Raw genomic sequence first — 21,210 nt, 5'->3', positions numbered from 1 at the left:
ATAGAAGCTCATTTCTCACATTAACGTGTCACCTTCTTCAGTGAACATGCCTACCAAAAGAGCAGCATACGGAACCATTCTGTGATAGATGTCGCAGGTGGAAAATAAGCACAGATCTCTCCACCAGTGATATTAGCTTGTCAGCTGCAAAAGTTTCAGTTGAAGGGGAAAGTAGCTTTGGGATTGAAAATTAAAAGGTCAGCATTGAATAGAGGATAATTTTTTTAGTAGTCCTTGTAATACAGGGACTTTTCTGCAAAAAGAGAGTGTATTTGCCCCCAAGGCTTTGTTTAGTAGTTTTTTTTTTAACCTGTTCTTACACCAGTTAGATTTAGTTATATTTTTGGTTCTATTCTGTAGTGGAACATCACCAGGTCTGGTTCTCCTCTCATTCCCATGGATCAGAACTACCTCCATTGAAACCAGCCAGCGTCACTGTAATGCACACGTTCTCAACCTGGAGGTGGCAGCTTCTTCTGCATATTTCTAAATGGGAGGAAAGTCCCAGAATGCAAGAGTTTGGGAAGCCCTACCTTAGTGCAACCATGTCTTATCTATTCGCTGTCAGGGAATTTTATATGACTGGGTAGTCTGGACAAGCAGTATCTGTCAAGTACACCACCAGTCAATGATAATCCAAGGAAAGCTCATTAATGCTAGAGTCCGGAGGCAGACGCAGGTAGCCCTTGTGAGAATGGATGTTGGCTCACTCAGCCCACCATGCTTCAGCCTCCCCTTCTGTAATATGTTGGAAATAGTTTTGTCTGTCTTCACTAGCAGTTAAATTGGTTTCCTTGCCAGATAAGGGGGAATCTTTGCTACCACCCAGCAGCAGCAACGGGCCACTTTGCTAGTATGGATGGACCCCAGTCTTTCTCTGCTGTCATAGAATCATAGAAGATTAGGGTTGGAAGAGACCTCAGGAGGTCATTTAACCCAACCCTCTGTTTGAGGCAGGACCAACCCCAACTAAATCATCCCAGCCAGGGCTCTGTCAAGCTGGGCCTTAAAAACGTCTAAAGATGGAGATTCCACCCCCCCCCCAGGTAACCCATTCCAGTGCTTCACCACCCTCTTAGTGAAATAGAGTTTCCTAATATCCAACCTAGACCTCCCCCACTGATCTCCCCAGGGGCGACAGCATTCAGAACCCCGGGCCCTTTTAAATTGCTGGCCCCAGGGCAGCTGTTCCCTTTCCGCATCCCCCCCCCCAATCAGCAGGCAGAGGGGGCAAAAGGAGCAGGGACGTTAAAGCACTGCAGGGTCCTTTGCTGCAGCAGTGCTTTAACCTTGCTGCGCTCCCCCCGTTGGCGGCCCTGCCAGCAGGGGAAGCGCAGCGATGTTAAAGTGCTGCCATGGCAAAGGACCATCCTTAAAGCGCTGCCGCTACACGTTAACGTCCCTGCCCCTTTTGCCTCCCCTGTCGGCTGCTCTGCCAGCACGGACCCTACTGGCAGGGCCACCGACAGGGTGAGGCGGCAGCGCTTTCAGGACCGTCCTTTACTGGCTCACTTTCACCCCTGGGCATGTGTCACTTGCTGGTTTAAACTAGTGTAAATGGTGAATTCTCCGTAACCTGAAGTCTTTAAACCATGACTGGAGGACTTCAGGACCTCAGCCAGAGATTAGGGGTCTGTTACAGGAATGGTGGGTGAGGTTCTGTGGCCTGCGATGTGCAGAAGGTCAGACTAGGTGATCATGATGGCCCCTTCTGGCCTGAAAGCCTAGGAGTCAGGTAGCTTAGATGGCTATGCTGGTTTTTGCAACAATGAGTTAGGCGCCTACCTCCCACCGCACAAAATGGTGGCAGAAGCAGGTGCCCATGTGTAGCTTTTAGCCCCATGGCTAGAGCACTCAGCTGGGCTATGGGAGACCAGATTTAATTCCCCATTGCCTGATGGGGAAAAAGGATTTGAACAGAGGTCTCCCACCGCTCAGGTTCATTCTCTCATGACTGAGCTGTGGGATATTCTGATGATGGGGGGCTCGGTCTTTCTGGTGGAAGATGTCCCACTCTGGATAAATAATTATATATCCATGGAAGCAGCTGGATTCCCGCTTATAGCTGGGAGCTCTAACCACCAGGCTACAGCAACATTCTTGGTGTCTCTGTCTGGCCTAATGACTCATGAGTTACCCACAGCAGAACAAGAGAGGCACAGAGCCCCACACTTAGGCACCGAGTGCATTTAGGCACCTCTAGGATTCAACGGGAGTTTTTCGGATCACAGTTTAGCCAAAACTGGGATAGAGGCACCTAAACTCCAGCCTTTGGTGCCTAAATCTGGGGTTCAGGTGCCTAAGTACTTTAGTGAATCCTGCTCTAAGTCACACGCCCGCGGTGACACAGGCAACCCGTGACAGAGCCATAACTCAAACCCAGGTCTCCTGAGTCTCCAGTGGCTGTTCAAGCCACTAGACCGTCCTTCCCCTCTTTTCACAGGGTCGCCATCTTGCATTAGCAGCTGGCCTTCTGCAAAGATCTGTACAGCCACATACCTGCCGCCCCCCATGCATCTCCTCACATTAGGAAAGCCAGCTTCCTTTCCAGTTTGCTCTGACTACACAATGGAGTGCGCTTTGTGGTTGTGTCTATGGCCCTGCCTGACCCAAACATGTCCGTTCAGTCATGATGACCTTCCTGGAACATGGTGACATTACTGATTAAGTCAATCCTATCAGAGCTTCTGCAAACACACACTAATTAGGCATTTGACATCAGGCCAAATCCCAGTTTGACATCAAGAACACCGATGAGTCGCCACATCACCGGATCAGCCCTTCCAAAAGCTTCTTTATTGTTCTTAGATTGGGACTGGGCATCAAACGATCTTATTTCCTTTATGCAAAATGACATGCATCCATCACGCCTGAATGTTCAGGGTGGAGGGGAGTAAACCATGTAACGGTTTTGAACCATCTTGGCCAGTGTTCTGCTTGCTGCGCTCTCTGTCTCAATGCACGAGCTGGAAAAGCATGAGCAACAGTTGGCCTAGGGGTTCAGATTTCACACTTTTCCTTCTCGCATGCAGCATTAAGAAGTTTGTTTGGAGACGCTGAGCAGTCTGTTTACAGGGGAGGAAATATTGTCTCGTAATCAGAGCAGAGGAACGAGGTGTCAGGGACAACTAGGTTTTTTTTTATTCTCTGCTCTGCTACTGACTTGCTGTTGGAGCTAAGGAAGTCTTATAACCTCTCTGCAGCCCATCTGTAAAATGGGAATAACAATATTCAGCTCCTTAGGACAGGGGTCCTCTTTTAGGATAATACGTGGGCTGCATCGGCAATGGAACGTCACGCTGCTTGGGCCTCTAGGGGCTATCACAAGAGAAGCAGGTCATTCAGCTCTAGTGGGTTTTGCGAAGCTTAATTCACTGAGGTTTGTAAAGCGCTTTGTGATCCTCTGGGGGAAGAGGCCTGAAAATGAAAAGCAGTTTTCTCAAGTCTTGCAAGAACAGTTCTTCACGTGTGGCTTTCAACAGCTAAATCTCCCACTCCTGGGAACACAGCCCCAGCTTCGGAAGACTGAAGAAAGCTCATTTTTAGTGCCCAAGCCCTCCAGAATGACTCTTAAATGGGAAACAGGCTGCAGCGAAGGCGTGGGCAGGCTCCATTCTTGCCATTTCACCCTCAGCAGCTGTCAGCTGCTTCCGTGCAGAGGGAATCAAAACCTGCCACCGAGTCTGAAACTCACTCAGCCTGAGCCTGAGCGAGCCAGGAATCTTCAAGATGCTCGAGTCAGTGGAAACATGCCAGTGCCATACAGATGAACACTTCTCATCCAGCCATCGCACAGCACTCTACCAAGGTGGGTAAACAGCATAATCACTGTTTTACAGATGGGAAAAATTGAGGCCCAGAGGTTACGTGATTTTCATAGACCCTAGTCATATAGGGAGTCAGCATATGAGTTAGGAAGAGAACCTAGGTGTCCTGGCTCCAAGTGTTGTGCCCTGTTCATTGAATCGTGCTACTGCCTTTACTTGCATTTCTGCATGAGCACAGCACCCACCCACTCAGGTCTAGCCCCCTTTTCCCTAGCAACAGAGGCTCTTTGCATGGGTGTGCTTCCTATCTGAGCATTACACTGGCAGCTGTCATGAATGTATCTCCTAGCTCAGAGGGAAACAAAAGGGGCCCTTTAGAACAGAATTCTGACCGGACACTGGGGGGGAATAGCCCCTGACGCAGACAAGTCTCCTAGGTTGTTTTGCTGGAGAAAGCAATGCAAATAATTACAATGCTGAGTTTCGGAGAGTGCCTGCAATGTGCTAGATGGTGTACAAACAGAAAGTCAATCCGAGGTATTATATGCCCCCGCCCCTCATTCCCTCACATGGCTCTTATCTAAAGCTGTAGCAGACTCGTCAATCTGTAACTGAGCTAGCAGCCACTAGAAGGGGACAGAGCACCACACCAAGCAGGCAGGGCTTACATATACATGTAGTACTGTTTCAAATAGCATGAATTAAAGCACATTAGGGAACTTTTAGAGCACACCAGCAGGGTCTACCAATTCATGCGTAACACATTAGTGAATTTTAGAAAGCATACCCCTGTAAACTGCATTATTGCTCCATGTAAACAAGTGATACAAGCAAGGGAGCAGTGGCATCACTTATATAAACAAACTGCACTGCAAAAGGGGTGAAGTTAACATGAATTTAGTAACCGTTTCTACTGTGAGGTCCCTTCCAACCCTAAGAATCTATGATTCTATAGTTTGTCCAGTGTTTATTGCATAAACACTGATTATTTTTATTGGGGATATTTTATCTGGGTTTTTTGGTTAAAACTTGAAATCAGAAACCTTCTTCATCTACCATAGAAGCAAGAATTAAGCATAATTTCATATACTGCAATAAGAAAAATCCAAGACAACCATGCAAGTGAAATAACACACCAATAAAGAGCTTAAAAATTACAGGCAGGAATTTGCACCCACTATCCCCCAAGAACACACAGGCTCTTTATCTTGTAACAGTTTCTCTCTTTCTTTATTGCTAATTTAATTAGCCCTTCATTTCCCCGGTAACCCTTTCTAAATTCCCACTGACTTCTGGTTTGCTCATCAATAGAAGTAAAGGTAATCAAACACCAGAAATCCCCACCCTCCCCCCACCCCCAGCTGCAGAGCTGAGCAGAAAGCCTGTAATGACTGCAGCAGATATTATGGCTTCATAAGCCTGGTTTTTTCCATTCTGCCCTGAAGGGAGTGAATGCCAGAAACTTCAGGGCTGGAATTTTAACTCTTGGTAACCACAGGTTAAACAAATAAATGGTCACCAAGACTATTTTAATAATGCACTTCTATAATTGTCTTAAATCCTGGTCCTAGCAGGGTAACTTGTAACCAGGCATTGGCCTTTTAAGGCCAGAGGAGGCAATCTGGGAGGCCAGTTATCCTGTTCCAGGTGGCCCAGGGAAGGCAAATGAAGGCCAAAGGAATAACTGAACCAGACAATGAGTAAGAGGAAGATGGTCGCGGGGAGCATCTGAGAGGGGGAGGAACAGTAAAACCCAGGTCATGGTGCTGTAAGGGCAGGCTCTTCTCACTCCCAGATAGGGTTTGGGGTAATTAGACTCATCTGGGGAGGGTAAAGGTGTGGTCAGGTGACTGGGAGGGTGAATCAAAGAGAAGGCTCCAAGCCCAATCAAGGAGAGTGAGAGGGAGGACTTAGCCAGGTAAGTTCCCAGAAGGAGGCCTGTAAAAACTTTGAACTTAAGAGGAGAGAGTTTTGGGCTGGGGAGGCCAGGGACAGCCCCGAGAAGGACAACTGTGGAGCCCCCAGTGTAAGTGGGGGATAAAAGGGGGCTCTTTTGAGAGCCAGGAATACTTAATAAGCTAGCTCCCAGGAGAGAGGCAGTATTGTTCTAAAGTCTCTGGATGTGAGAGGAGTACTCCTGAAACTCAGACGGGAAACTGAGGCAGGGGACGGCAGTGGCATGCCAAGCCACATGGGGGGCATGCTCAAAGACTGCCTCTTTCCTAGAGTAACATATCATGGTCTTTTCTAGGATAGTAGTTAGTGAACACAATGCAGCTGAATCCAGATAGCAGCCCAGCGGATGAATAAATGTCTGACCACTTGAACAACTGCTCTCCCAGTGTCAGTGGGGTGTGGGCAGCAATGCCTAGTGGTTGGAGTAGCCAGGAACCAGGCAGGTTGCCAAGGGTCAGAGCCAGCCTCAGGAGCAAGGCTGGGAGGCAAGGCAGGCCCAGGAGCAATCACAAGTGCGGCCATAAGCATGGAGCAGCTAGCTGCCTGCTGTGGGGCTTACAAGCTGGCTGAAGGGAGCCAGCCGGCCAATCAGGCAGTCTGGGCAGTTCTGGTGTAGCTCAGCTGTGTTCATTAGTCTGCCCTGGAGACCGAGCCAACTAGTCCCAGACTCAACTGCAGGCTCTCATTCCTGACCCGTGGGCCTAATGCTGACCACTGGGGTAACGTTCATGCCCCACCAAAACAAAACCCGAGTCAATGGGGTTGAAGGGTTGGGAGTTCTGCAGCGGTTGGTGGGGGGGAGGAGGGTGGACTCCAGTCTCTAAGCTGCAGGTAGGGCACACGGTAACTTTCCAATCCCCCGCAGCTGCTCCTGACTTCTGTGCAGCCCAACATGAGGGGCCAGCATAACTGAAGACCTAGCGGCCACGTCCTCGCCCACCCTTAACAGCCCTTCCATGGTACGTGACTTCCTTGGACAGCATCCAGCTAATGAGGAGTCCCGCCTCACAGTCGCTCCACAGCGCACAACTGCTTTCACATTCCACTATCAACCCCCAGCCTTGGGACAGGTTCAGAGAGAGGTTGGCCAAGATTCACGAACCCTTATGTCAAGCCTGGGCTGCATTCCAAGCTCACTGAGGCCAATTTTTAGCTTTGGGTGGAAGCCATGGAGAACTCAGCCTTTTCACTGGCTTTCCACTTGCGCTGCGTTTCGGGATTCACAGCTCCATGCGAAGCTCAAGGAAGGGCTGCAAAGGTAGCAAACCCATAAGACCTGAACCAAACAGGTCACAAGCTTCACCCAACACCCTTCCATGGAATCTCGCTTCCCCAGGAGCCAAAACCGAACCAGTTTTATACAAACCTGTTGTGAATTCATCCACCAGGAAAATGTCAGATTCCCACAGGAGTGGATGAGAGGCTGAATGCCATCATTGTGAGGAGCAGGAGGGCACAAAAATAAGCAGAACTTGCCCCACACATCATGGTGGCTGCCGTTAGCACACCGGTATTCACAAAGCATTGCCGCATTCGGGTATCTGAGATCCACTAGCCAAGCAGGGCAGTGTGGACCTGATGATAAGCCACAGACCTAAGAGGTAAGAGAGCTAAGTTCTAGTCATAATCAGTTGTGTGACCTTCTCTGCCTCCCTTCCCCCTTTCGGTAAGGTGGGGATATTTATTCTTTTTAAAGTTGCTTTATAAGGTAATTTGAACCTTTTTCCAGGCCTTCGGCGAACAAGTTAGGTCTATTCACCAATGTGTAACTCACCTCACTTCCATATCACCTGTGAATTTGCCCCAAGCAGCCAACTGACGGGAGCAGCGGCTGAGGCCTTAGGATAATACTAAAGAATATAACAGTGGCTCAAACCAAACAACACGGTTTCTCCTTTCCAGCAGGAGAACATGCTAAAGTCTTGACAGAAAAGTCTCCCTGTGGGCAGGCTCCAGAGGTCGAATAACAAAGGAAACCAAACTGATGAATCATTCAGAGGGTCAAGACTCGCACTCGGAGACTAGAGGGTTGTGGGTCTCTTCAAACCACGTTGCAAGTGAAATTGTAGCGATCGGGATCTGCTCTGAGACTCTTACCACTATTGTGCTGGGATGGGGATATGCTCTTGGGGCGTGTATGGCCTGTTTACTGTCTTGCAAAGCTTTCTGCTCCATAAACCACTCCTCTGTCAGAGGAAGCATTTTTATGACTAAATGCCTTAAAGATGGTGAGATGCTCAGATACTCTGGGAATGGGGGATATATAAGTACAGTGCCTCAGATAGAAGATATTTATATACAGCAGCGGTACTTCCAGGAAGCGTGGCTGCTTTGTCCCAGTGGCGCTAAAGAGCTGGACAATTCCGTGCTGCAGTCTGTGAATTCCACGCTGAAGTCACACTCAAATCTGGGAGCCTCAGTGGCAAAATCGTAGGTGTCTAGCCTCAGGGCTAGAGAAAGCCACCACTAGCTATGTGACAGCAGTAGACTATGTATAGTCGCTGGGAGCTGCCACTGGAGCAAGACAATCACAAGCAATCACAGTATATTAAACAACACTCCTGGGAGCGAGTGTGAAGGGGGTCACTCACCATAGGTGGCACCCAGTGGTCAGGCAGGGCATAACAAGGCCTTTTCTTACCTAGCACCTCAGTTGACGGCCACTCTGTTCCTGCCATGGTCTTACCCTTCCACGACTCAGCTCTCCAGCCAGGTCATGTGTTTTATGTCTGGCCCTTTCCAGGTACATAAAAGAGTCCAGCAATGGGGTAACTCTGTGGGTTAGGTGGGTATCTCCAGTCTCCCACTGGGTTGAGGTCTCATGGTCTTGCCTTTCAGTCCTCAGGGCCTTTTCTCCCCTAGACTCCCCATATTAAGTGTCTGTTCCTGCTTTCAGCACCCCCCAGGAGTTGGCAGGGGAACCCAAGCCCACCCTCTCCACCGGGTTCCAAACCAGGGCCCAGAGTAAGCAGCTAAGACCTGCCCCTCCAAAATGCCATACTCCTGCCTGCCTGGATTGCTTCCTACATCCCCCTCTCCCCACAGGTAAAGTAAAGCCCATACCTGGAAATCAAAGACAAAGTCCTTCTGAGAATCCCAAGTCTCTTTCCTTTGGGTTTGGCCCTCGCTATAGCCAAGCAGGCAGGGGGAGTGTCTGCAATGCTCCTTACCAGGCACTCAGCACGCAAGACAGTTCATCTTTACTGTCTGCTGGTCTGTTATCCTTTTGAATTCCTCCTCCAAGCCAGGCTTGCTTTGCAGGTGTGGGGCTGCCTGGGCCCACCTGGTTAACCCTCTCCTTACTGGTGCAGGGTTGGGTATACCCCATCACAGGGAGGAGGTAGATCAAATCCCCATTGGGGATGGGAAAAATAAACAGAGGTTACGACTGGCCCAGTGCCTTTGTGGGAATCCAGGTGGTAGGAGGGATTTGAACTCCAGAATGACGGGTAGATAGCTGTACGCCTAGAATACCAGCTCTCCCTCGCCTGTGTGTATTTACAGAGTACACAGCTCTTCACTGGGAGCCAACAATGCAGCTTCTCCTGTATTACTCCAAGGTAAACTGTGCTCTCTTAATGTCAGTGCCGATACTCCAGATTTACACTAGCGTCACTGAGAGGAGAATTTGTCTAATGGGTTTTGGTGGCTAAATAAAATAATAACGGAACTATTCTCCATACCTAGAAAAATTGTTCCCCAAGATTTGGGTAGGGCCCGATTTCCAGAAATTCTGAGCAGCTTTGAAATCCGCTGAAGTCAACAGGTGCTGCAGATGCTCAGTACACCTTTGCAAGTCAGGCTAATGCAGCGTTTGCCCCCAACCCTGCAAAGCTTTATGCACTGGCTGAGTATTACAAATGGGTGGTGTCTCACGGAACTCCATGGCACTATGCACAGGCAGCAAAGCTAAGCCCAATCAGGGCCTAAATTTTGTACATTAGAAAAAGTAGCACCAATTCTTCCCAGCTTTTTCTTGTAAAAGGACATTTTCCCCAGTGTTGTGATGCATGCATGAGCTCACTGAGACAAGGGGTGCATCCATTGTGGGGCACCTAACACATTCTCCCACCACGTAGAGCAATGATCAATAATACAGCTAACAAGTAATATAAAAAAATTCACCACCAGGCATAATCCAAGAGCTAACTTCCGATGGCATGTTAGCTTGAGGGGCTCAATATCAAAATTTGCCTCTATGTCCAATTCATGTAAGAGAAGTCGAACACAGTAATCTTTAAGCCCTGGGCACACTATGTTGATTTTAGAAACAACACAGAGGGCTTCATCTTGGTCATGCGACCCAGTTACCACGCGGCTGTCTCCTAACCTAGTTCCAACACTGTTAACGTGCCGTCTGACTGGAACCTAGCCGTGCTGTAACCGGGTCATGCCAAGGGGCTAAGTTAGTGGAATTAAATGATACTTAGCTCCTTTATAGCCCTTTTCATCCACAGATCTCAAAGTACTTTACAAGAGATAGGTAAGTAAAAGCGTGGATAATTCCAAGCGACGCAAAATAGGCTCGACTCTGGTCTGCTGCCCCTGTATAAATGCCATTGAGTTGCTCTGGATTTACACTAAGGAAACAGAAATCCAGATCCAGCCCTGTCTCTTACATTCATTTTAAATAATACACAGGGCCAGAAACGCTTACCCCATTAAATTCACATCAAGATCAAAACAGGCGAGGCTCTCAATCCACAATCGTAAAAGTTTATGTGAGTAACTAAGCACATGAGTAGTTTCACTGAGGATAAAGGGATTACTCACATGCTTAAAGCTGAGCGTGTACCTAAGCATCTGCAGGACTGGAGCCTTAGTCTTCTCTTTCTCGGCCGATCCCTCCTGTGATTTGTTCACATCACGCACTAATTTTCCATCAGTGGAGGTAATACTCCAAGCTGATTATCAGCAGTGGTTTGGGAGTCTTTTTTACCATACAGCTTTTCTGACCTGGAGAGTTGCCAGGCTCACGGCAATCAGGGGGAGTCAGGACCTCTGGATCAGGTCCAATGTTAGAATTATCCCAGTTTCTGATAACCCTACTACTACAAGTGAACCAGTGAACATTGAAAAACACCAGTTTGTTCATGTTTCTTTAATCAGTAACAAAATGAAAACATTTGGAATTTTATCAGTTATTTTATGCATAAAATATTGGAGTGGCACTTTCCCTCCTTTTTGCTCCTTCTTTTTTTCCTCGTTTCTCTGTAAAAAATTACACATCTGGTATACAAGATTTAAAAAATAAAATAAGTACTTTGAGCACACAAATCTGCCGGTGCATTTGAATACTGGCTTTAACATTTCAGTTTCATAAGCAAAAAAACAGTACAGCACATGATATAAATATTGACGCCACGTAACGTACAAACCTCTACAGAGAAAGGCCAGAAGACACAAACTTAACTATACTGTGGCTCAGATCATTTGATATATAACAAACAAAAAACCCAAGAAATCGCTTCACCTCTTGCCCGAAGGCCAGTGTAACACACCACTAGTTAGTAGGTGTTACAAGCATGATATGGGGAATTTCTAACATGTGATCTTAACAGCCCATCAGAGTTTAAACGGTAAGATCCTCCAAGGTGCAAGATTTGATTCCAATAAGGAGACAACATCCAGTCGCAGTGTCTGAGGCTTTCAAAGCCGAGAGAGCTTGTCCAAAAATACTGATGGTTTCTCCCATTATGATTTCCTGCCTTTACATCGGGACATGCAGTGCTTGTCATGCAAAGTGCGTCTCCAAAGCGAAGAACATCCCCCTGATGGAACATTCCCAGAGAGTTAGAAACAACACAGAACCCATATTTCTCTGGTGAAATATTCCCCCAGCCCTGTAACATGGGGAAGCCTATGTGCTGCTTGCTGTTGGCCTACCAGAAGCAGTAACGGGAAAATGAATCATTTGGTGCCACACCGCTTGGTTCCTTTCTGTAAATCCTTTGTCCTTCATTTTTGCCCTAAGTCCTCCATAGAGCATTTCAAAGGAAGGAAGGAACCATGACAATACCTGCAAAAATGACACTGGCCTGATTGGAATGCATCTGTCACCAAGGCCACCTGTACCTGATGCTCCAAGACCCATGTAGAATAGCCCAGACTGATGAAGTTATCTTCACTGAGGGACAAGAGGGGAAATATTGCTCCTTGAAAAAATGGTCCCTGTAGGGAGGCAGCAGCTGGTGGGGAAGAAGGGATATGCATGACTGTAATGACTACGTTTAAAAGTGCTGCATGGGGTTTTAGCCACAAAAAGTCCATGGGAATTGCATGGCACTGGAAATGTAGAGATGGGGATGGTGGTATAATATTTTATTGTAACAGTAACCACATTAACGATCTTTTACTCACAAAGGGCCACGTTCAGCGAGTTCAGTGGAGTTGCCCCTGCAGTGAATTTGGCCCTGAAACCAGAAGCTACTAGATTGTAAACTTCTAGATAAGAGTGGTGTGAAACTTCATGCACATCTTGCCATCATCTGCAGCTGCCTGGTTGTTGGAGTTCTGATAAAGATTTGGAGCCTGAACATGAGGTGGGTCAGCCCTCAGTGCTCACAGATGTCACAGATTGGCCTGGGGATGCTTATCTCATGGCATCAGGCCCTTGAAATGCCTTCCTTGAAAAGCTTTTCAGGGAAAGCAGGCCTGGTTTTGAGGGAGCTAGGGCTCACTTTAGGTGCTGTTACAGGAGGACTCACAGCTTCACATGGTGTCAAAATCAGACGAAAAAATCTGCAGATTTGAGTGAGTTTTGATTTCAGTTTTGGGCTCTGCTCAACCCCCAGACTCTCTGATTCTGAACCCCCAACACAGAGCCAGAACTAGTGGGGACAGTTTCTGTTCCCATGAAAAATCCTGTTTTCATCTCCATTTTCCTTTAAAAGTTTTTTTTGGGGGGCGGTGTAAAAAAAACCCCAACAAACAACCCCCCAAATAGAGTGGCAGATTCCAAGGCCAGAAGGGACCACTGTCATCAGCTAGTCTGACCTCCTGTAGAACACAGGTCAGAGAACGTCCCTGAAATAATTCCTGTTTGAACCAGGGCAGATTTTTTAGGAAGACATCCAATCTTGATTTAGAATTGCCAGTGATGTAGAACAAACTGCAACCCTTAGTAAGCCGGTCCAATGGCTAGTGACGCTCAACGTTAAACATATACGCTTTCTTTGAAGTCTGAACGTGTCCTGCGTCAACTTCCAGCTGCTGGATCTTGTTACACCTCTGTTAGATTACAGAGCCAACAAACTGAAAAATCCTCAGTTGAAAACTGAAGATATGGGGGGATTTGGCCAAAGTGTTTCACTTTTTGGATACTGGTGTGGGGAGGGGGGGAATCATTCCCATGGAAATTTCCATTTTGAGGAAGAAGCCATTGTTCGGTGAAAAATTGTGTCAACTGTCAGTTTTGACCAGCTCTAGTCAGATTGACTCTGGTTCCCACAATCCCTCTCGTCTTCCCTACCGCAAACCACATCAGCTGAACTTCACCCAGCCCTGTTACATAGTTGTCTTTGTAGCCAACCTTCCGAGTTTGGAAGGAAGAGCTCTCAGTGACCCATCACTGGCCATACCAGAATGTGCGTGGGTGAAATTCATCCCTGATGTAACACTACTGACTTCACTGGAATGTCAGACAGGGTCCCAGGAGTTTTAATTCAACACAAGATCCACAGCCGAACTAAAGAAATCCACAAGAACTGGGTTAGACCTCCGGCTCTGTATTCGGATAATGAGCACCTCCATTTGACCTTTGGAGATCACAGAGGAAATTAGTTCTCTTGGTGCTAGTCACTCCGCAGCTTCCCTTTGCCTGGCTGACACGGAGGGGGCCACAATCCAGTGAGGAGATGTGATCATTGGAGCATTTAGCTAGGGATTTCACCCTCCAGCCATCAGTGCCATAATTAAAGGAGAGCCAAACCAGGTGTGATGGGGAGGGGCTTGAGAGGGAATAAAGAAGCAGGTGATCAGGGCTCGAGGGGATGAGAATGAAATCTGCGGGTATGTATTTAACCCCACACACGCGCGCGCACATACACACACTTGTCCTATCCCAGTTCTGGCCAATGGTTTCTAAAAATAAAGTATCCATGTAACAAAGACTGGGATAATATAAACACTTTTCCCTGGCACAATAAGGCTCTTAAGCAGTACTCATATTTCCGTGCATTTCAAATCTCCACAGCAAGACCTCAGAGTCAGATTGTCCAGCATTCTGCGTTTCCATCCCATTGCAAGTGGGCTCCGGGGGAGACAGACGGACTTCTCGGCAGAAATTGGCTCAGTGGCAAATTCTCTCTGTCATTTCTTTCTGCGTGGAAAAAAAAGAACAGACAAAACAATGTGTTTTATCAAGGTGGAATTTCAGCCAGCTTGGCAGTTCTGCAATGACGAGGCACCATGGGGAAACTGACATCACTCTCCCAGGCTGCCTTACGAGTATTTTTCACCAGAGGCTCATACTGAACCGGGTCCCTCTGGCTTGCAGATATGACTATGTTTCAAGGAGACAACAGCTAAAACACAGCTTGCAAAACAAACCCCGCTCAGACAAGTTCATTCGGGCCTCTCCTGCTCCTATTTCTGATTTATTTATTCACCAAATCACCTTACTTGGTTTTGAGATAAAAGAGTTCGGAGGAGGAAAAAAATCTCAGTCTGCACAGTTCTGGTTGTTGTTTTTACATTCTCATACCCTTCCTTGCTTTAAATAACGCCTTTCGCCTCACCTTCATTGCCTGCGGAGTACAGCGCTTCTCGGCATGAGAAAGGCTGTCAGAAACTGGCCCTAAAACAAGAACAGTGACCTCTAATTTCTTGTACTCCCTGAGACTTGCACCCACGGCAATGTACTAAGAATTTCTGATTACCACCTTAACATAGTTAGCAAAGCACTTACGTCCCCTAACTAAGCATGGGCTTAGCTAGGGGAAGCTTAATTGCATCACTGAATCCCAGCTTTCATGTTTAGGATCTTTCTAGCTTTGCAGTTGTTCATGATGCGCAGAATATGCTGAACCAATAACCAAGCCCTTGCTCCAAATAGCGTAATTCCTGATCCAATGAGAGTCTTTTCATGGACGTCAATGGGCTTTGGATCAGGCCCTTCCAGCCCAGTTGTACCCAGTGTTGAGTCCCTCTTGAAAGAGGGCAGACACCTTCCAGACCAGCTGGAGTGGAAATGTTTAGACAGGAACATGCAGGTTATATTGAGAGTCTCTTGGATGGTACCTCAAACACTGTCTAGATCAGCGGGTACCGAAGATCCCATAACACTTTTCTATAAGAGAAGGGGTTTGCCCTGCTGTCCGTATCCAAAACCTTCCTTTCCCTCCACTTCGGAGTAGCTCATGAAGGGTGTGATCCAACTCCAGCTGAAGTCAACAAGAGTGTTTCCATCAGAATTGTATGGGCCCTGTGCACTGATTGGCCACTGCACTCCACTTCAGAAGCAACTGGACAGCAGTGGTGTGGAGGTAGCTTTGGGATGGAAGGCACTGTTATAAATGTGCATTACTGTTAACCTGCATTGTTTTTGTGTAGATCCTACATGCACATTCATTTAATCTCAGTGATGGATTGGTGAACTTTTATAATCAACTGGGCATTGATCTTCTAACCTTTGGAGTGCTCCGTAGTTTCCACCAGGATGACACCTGTGAATGGAGGATTGAGGAGCAGATAGGACAGGGCTGCTTGTTCGGATTTGGTGGGAGAATTTCCTGTAGATGGGGGTAGTTCTGGTCCCAACTCCCTGGGGGGAGGAAAAGGGTTTGACAGCTGGGCACAGGACTGGACACAACTAGATACCTAGGGAGGGAATGAACAGCTTTGTCTCATGACCAAATCAAGTCGTTAAAATGATCATAAAACACATATTTATTGAGCTAATGATTTGCCTTCTTTAAGAAGAAGCCCAAGAGTGTACGACTGCTAAAACAAAACTCCTAGCTGGGCTGCTAATTAGCTCTGCAAAATAAATCACTTGGGGGGGAAAAGAAAAATCAGCATGCAGAGATGCCTCTTAGGAAATAAATGCTGAGCATGGAGAGCTAATTACTTGCTAGAGGTCTATTGTCATTAAAATAGGGTCATTACTAAGCTAGAAGAAGAAATGTTATTTATACGGTGGGCACACACAAAGACATTACATTTTCATTTAAGAATGTTATTTAATAATCACAGCAGTGAACACCTTCTCAGATTTAAGGCTCTCAATTCATCCTTAAAGGGGCCGTGTCAACGTAAAATAAAATCCGCTAAATTATAGAGAAAGCCTAAAATTAGTATAATTGAAAGATTAGAGAAAAAGATACTTTATTTCATCCATTTTCCCAATAAATCAGTTTCAGTTTCCCCTGTACAGTCAGATAGCCAGTTTCTTTTGTTGTAAGCCTATCATACAACAAGATGGGAGGGGAAATACGTTTAAAGGAAAAAGAAAAGAAAGCGTGATTGTAAAAATCACAAGGACTGACAGCGGGACTGGGGGGCAGGTGTGGAACCTGAGATTACTTTTTGAAACTGACTAAATTATACAGGGACAGTGTCACTCCCTGCTGCTGCTAAATATTACAGCAGGAAGATCAGTGCATGATTTACATGCCATCTGTGCTGCAGTGCCTCAGTGTGGCCAACCCCTATGGTTCAAAAGTCATGAGCCAGCCTCCTCCACCCCCAAATGATGAGATTGTCTTACAAGTCATGAGATTTTTAAAAAGCAATCCTGGATTTTTTATTTGCCTTTTTTAGCCTTTTGGAGCCATGTTTTCAAGTTTTTCTTTACAACTGTGAGGGCTAGAAACCTACTTTAAAAAAAGAGGAGAGACTCTCACATAATCACATGATTCTAGGAGCTGGGGCTTTAAGAAAAAATACAAAGTACTGTGACTAGCTAATGCATAGTGGAGCGGGGAGGCAGCGGACTAATCTAGATATTTATAATTAAATGGCTATTTCCATGGTAGGTTGAATAGGTATCCTGCGGAGAGCTTGGAAACAACCCCCTGCCCCTGGGAGTTGTTTAAAGAAATAAAAACTGTTTAAAAGATAACACCTGTGGAAGAAGGTTCCATCTCCTTGCAGAAAGGGAAGACACACCAGATGCTTACCAGCTTCAAGGCAAAGAGGCAGCCAGTTGCACAAGGGTTAGCATTAGGGTTTGTGCCAAATTTAAAGGGCCAGCTTCAGAAAAGCACGAGTGGGAACTTTTCCCTAAGAGGGCAAATGCTGCAGTGTTTGTAGGGACCAGGAAGACACTGCCTCTGCGTTGTGAATGCCCCCTTATATCACATCTCTAAATGCATACAACAGAAATTAAGGATTTTTTGCAGGGCCAACACAGAACCTCTCAAGCTAAACATAGGAGCCTTTACAGCTTAAGCTAAACAGCAAAGGCAATTAGCTCAGATGCCGTTACAAACTCATCCTCCTTACGTGGTCTAACCACTAGGTGGGGAGAAGAGAGCCGCACATCCACACTCCTAGTGCCAGCTTAGTCCCCCAAACCAGTAGCCTGACTGCCCTATGTGCCAGCTTCTCTGACACAGTGAGCAGTGTATGCTTTGTTCATATATAAATACTGGCCCTTAGCCACAGCAGTTGTACCAGGGAAAAGACAACACAGAGGCCCCTATAGAAAGCCAGCTCTGTTCAGGCAAATGCAATGTTTTCCTTGCAATGCATCTGTCTTTCAACATCAGCTATATTAGCTGGGCGAGATTCCCGGCTGGTGGAAATCAGCATCACCTGTTGACTTCTCAGGAGCTAAGCCGATTGCAGGTTTATACCAGCAGAGGATCTGGTCCAATAGTTCGGCTCAATCATTTTGCTGCAGGAAAGTAAGTTTCTGTTTTTTTCCCTGGTTCACAATCAGCTGGGTGTGATTTGAGAGGAATTTGTAGAACTGCCAGAGAAAGGTTAGTAGGAGTGTTTTATTTCATTTCTAAACTAGATCTAATTGAAGACACCCTGAAATTTTCAGAATTGAAAGGAGGATACCGCTGAAGCAGGACATGGGCAGCAAAACAGGACAGCTTCTGAGTGCCCCTTTAAGAGTTGCCTTGGTGATATTGCCAAGGAGGTCACAAGACGCTAGAATCCATAAAGGCTTGTGCTGTAAAATCTAATTTCAGCCTCAAAGTGTTTTAAAAAAAAATGTAGCAGAAAAAGTATCAGCGAAGAGGACGGAGTTGATATGTAAAAACATATCAGAAATCATCTAGGTGATTAACGTTGTCGAATGAAAGTTAAATGCAGCTGCTGCTGCTACTAAATAGTTTTCCACACAAACGGTGCAGGAGGAGAGGGCGGGGGAAAAATCCCAACTTCCCATTTCAACAACAAAACGCAGTCCGCTCATAAATGCAGCCTTGGGTTTGATGCCTCGTTATCGGTACAGAATCACAGTGCATTCTGCTCATGCTTGTCCCCAAGAGATACAGCCCCAAAGATCTCCCTTGGGAGACTGGAGACCCTGCACGCTCTGGGAAAGTTTGTCAACTGGAGAACTGGGGCTCTGGAGGGAGAAAGGGCAACAGGGGAATTGCCGAACCTGGATTCTTGGAGTTAAAGTCAGTGGCTCCCCGCCTATGCTCCATGGACTATCAGAGATCGAAGGAGTACTCCACGGTTGTCTGCAGTGAGTTGGATGGATATGGGTGGCAGGAAAGTGACACTACAGAAGTAGCTGGTACAGAGCGATTACGATGCTACGTGGCAAAAGTTGTGGTCATTGAGCCATGGCCATGCAGAATGTCCAGAAGGTCCATGTAGCCCTTCAGGGATGGGGACTTCCTCCCAAGGCTGGTAGGCCAGATGGAAATTACAGCTGCGGGCGGCTGCTTGGGCAAAGTTAAGGCCTGGTGTAACCCGGTGCAACCCCAGTGAAGTCAGAAGTCTTGCTTACAGAAGGGATAGAGACAGTGAATGTGTCTTTTCACTTAGCTTTAAGAAGAAAGTATCTAGATACCGGGCCCCCTTTCTACTAGGACCCTCCCCCCAACTAAATAGCCTGCACCTCCTGAGCTCAAGTTACATGCATGCATCTCTGCATCAATCTGCTCTTCGAAGTTGCTTTGGGATGCAACAGGTTTGGCATTTCTTAGATGGTGACGAGACTTTCCAGAGGTCACCCAGCAACAGAGCCAGGAATGGACTCAGAGACCTAGACTCTCCATCCACTGCTCTGTCTATGAGTCCACACTGCCAGTTACGTCTGTTGTCTCCAGTTTGCCCATGGGATCCACATCATGGGGGATGCTGGATATTCTCAGCCTTTAAAAACAAATCCAACTTTTTTATCATCCACGAGGGCTTTGGGGTTTTCGACTTTTATCTCTCGGATCTCTAAATTGTTCTATCATTCCCCTCCCCCACCAACACACATCCACACACTTTTAAAGTTAAGAAACAAGCTTGAGAGAAGCCACTAATTTGTTACTTCTCAGCAATAAACACCCACTCCGTTTTCTTAGCAAGACTGAGAGGAAAATACTAAAGAACCACAACGGCAACAGACAGAAGCCAAGGAAACACCACAGGTGGGTGATGCTAGTGACCAGTTTGCACTGGGTTTGGTGCTAGTGATTTCACGGCATTTGCTATAAACAGTAAGCCCGATGGTAAGCTCAGTGTCGTATCTTTGCTCTCAACACAAGAATAATGTGAGAAGAAAAGAGACAAGAGTGGGTTCCAAAGAACTGGGTTACAAGGAGGGAACTCCCAAACTGTTTAAAGGGATACCCTCCAATTCCTATACACGACGCTCAGAAAGGAAGAAATGGCAAAGGATCATTCAGCATATTGCCAGAACTGACCTGCCCAAGTTTCAATCAATCTGACTTTTCTCATGTCTTCTTGGGCTTTTTTAAAAAAGGAGATGTTACAGATATTTTTTTCAAAAAGTTTGCTTAAACATTGACTATTTGCAAAAACCAAAACCTACCTCCCCATAACAACAGTTAAACAAAAAAGTTTTCACAAATTCTTCTGATCATACCCCTGACATACAAACCTTTCTTCCATTGGTCACCAGGATGAATCCAGCCCAGGTCAGTAGCAAGTTGAAGTCATTATCACTTACGAGGCTGTTTGTTGACTTACATGAAATTAGCCTTTAGATGCAGTCCAGTTCCCAAGTGCCCTCATTACCACAGTCATGATCTACTACCCTAGAAATTACACGATCCTTCCTACACAATGGTGGCATCTCCTCTGGTGGCATCCATGTCTCTGCTAGAAACCTGCAAGTGCAAATGACCGCTGACAACACAGAACCCATACTTCTCTGGTGAAATATTCCCCCACCTCCTCCCCCAAGGAACAGTGTAATGCATCTTGGTGTCAAAAGACACTCAAAATATCCCCACAGCAGTGCCTTGCTAAGTCATAACCCAGAGCTTGGCCAATGTCGTTTCCCATCCCCACGACCTGACTTCGCATGCCCCAGGAAAACCAACGTTTCTTAAGACCCATATTTCTTGAGTTGGTCTTGGGCCAAGAGACTTAGCCAATGAATATTGCTTAGCGCTGTGTACGTGTACAGGGATGAATTCTGCTCCCTATGAAAACCATAGACTTCCATGGGGCCAGATTTTGGTGACTATGCCCCAGGAGGTAGAGAAGTTATTAGACTCATTTTCCCCAAGGCCACTCGGTGAGTCAGGATTAGAAATCACAGGCTCCTTATTCTCCAATGCCGGTGATTGTTTTTCTAAAGCAGAGGTTCCCGACCTGTTGCCTGCAGGACATTTTGCTGGTGGCTCATCCCATGACGCGGGCTCCTCCCTCTCATCTCCAGCTGCTAACCCCCATAAGCAGGCAGCAAAATGGCACTCGGCACTTTCCAACTACCACTCAGCCATGGACTGTGGGTATCGAAGGCTGGGGGAGGCTAAGCCTCCCCTAACCCAGGTCATGGCGCTGCCCACACTCTGCCCTGAGGCCCCCCCCTCCTCCTCTCCTCTGTATGATGAGATAACAGCACTTCCTCCTGCACAGCGGTGTGGTGCCAACAGGTACATTCAAGGTTATGAAGCACTCAGACACTGCAGTGATGGGGAGCAGACAAGTACCGTAGGCCTGGTCCACACTACACTGTTAAACCGATTTTAACAGCGTTAAATCGATTTAACGCTGCACCCGTCCACACTACACTGCTCTTTATATTGATTTAAAGGGCTCTTTAAATCAATTTCTGTACTCCTACAAAACGAGAGGAGTAACGCTAAAATCGATATTACTATATCGATTTAGGGTTAGTGTGGACGCAAATCAACGTTATTGGCCTCATTCTTTTACAGTAGCTACCCACAATGCACTGCTCCAGAAATCGACGCTAGCCTCGGACCACAGACGCACACCATCGAATTAATGTGCCTAGTGTGGACGCGCACAATCGACTTTATAATATCTGTTTTATAAAATCGGTTTTAGCTAATTCGAATTTATCCTGTAGTGTAGACGTACCCTTAGACTG

The 21,210-nt window shown here is 46.7% G+C and overlaps 1 protein-coding gene across 8 annotated transcripts in view; it reads right to left on the bottom strand.

The window, feature by feature from the left end:
* Positions 1-12,737: 12,737 nt before the first annotated feature.
* Positions 12,738-21,210, bottom strand: part of MOB3C (MOB kinase activator 3C) — an 82,981-nt gene continuing 74,508 nt past the window's right edge. For 6 of the 8 annotated variants that reach the window (XM_030572515.1, XM_030572512.1, XM_030572516.1 and 3 more), the window contains exons 4-5: positions 15,353-15,542; positions 12,738-14,043 (exon numbers count right to left, since the gene is read on the bottom strand). In XM_030572515.1, the coding sequence (XP_030428375.1) occupies positions 13,931-14,043; positions 15,353-15,542 (303 nt within the window). In that variant the 3' untranslated portion in view covers positions 12,738-13,930. The remainder of the gene's footprint in view (positions 14,044-15,352; positions 15,543-21,210) is intronic. The other 2 variants (XM_030572519.1, XM_030572520.1) reach the window with 1 other exon arrangement.

The sequence above is a fragment of the Gopherus evgoodei genome, chromosome 8 (genome assembly GCF_007399415.2).
Source record: "Gopherus evgoodei ecotype Sinaloan lineage chromosome 8, rGopEvg1_v1.p, whole genome shotgun sequence".
NCBI lineage: Eukaryota > Metazoa > Chordata > Testudines > Testudinidae > Gopherus > Gopherus evgoodei.
The sequence above is the reverse complement of the archived record's forward strand: the minus strand, read 5'-3'. Positions and strand labels throughout refer to the sequence as shown.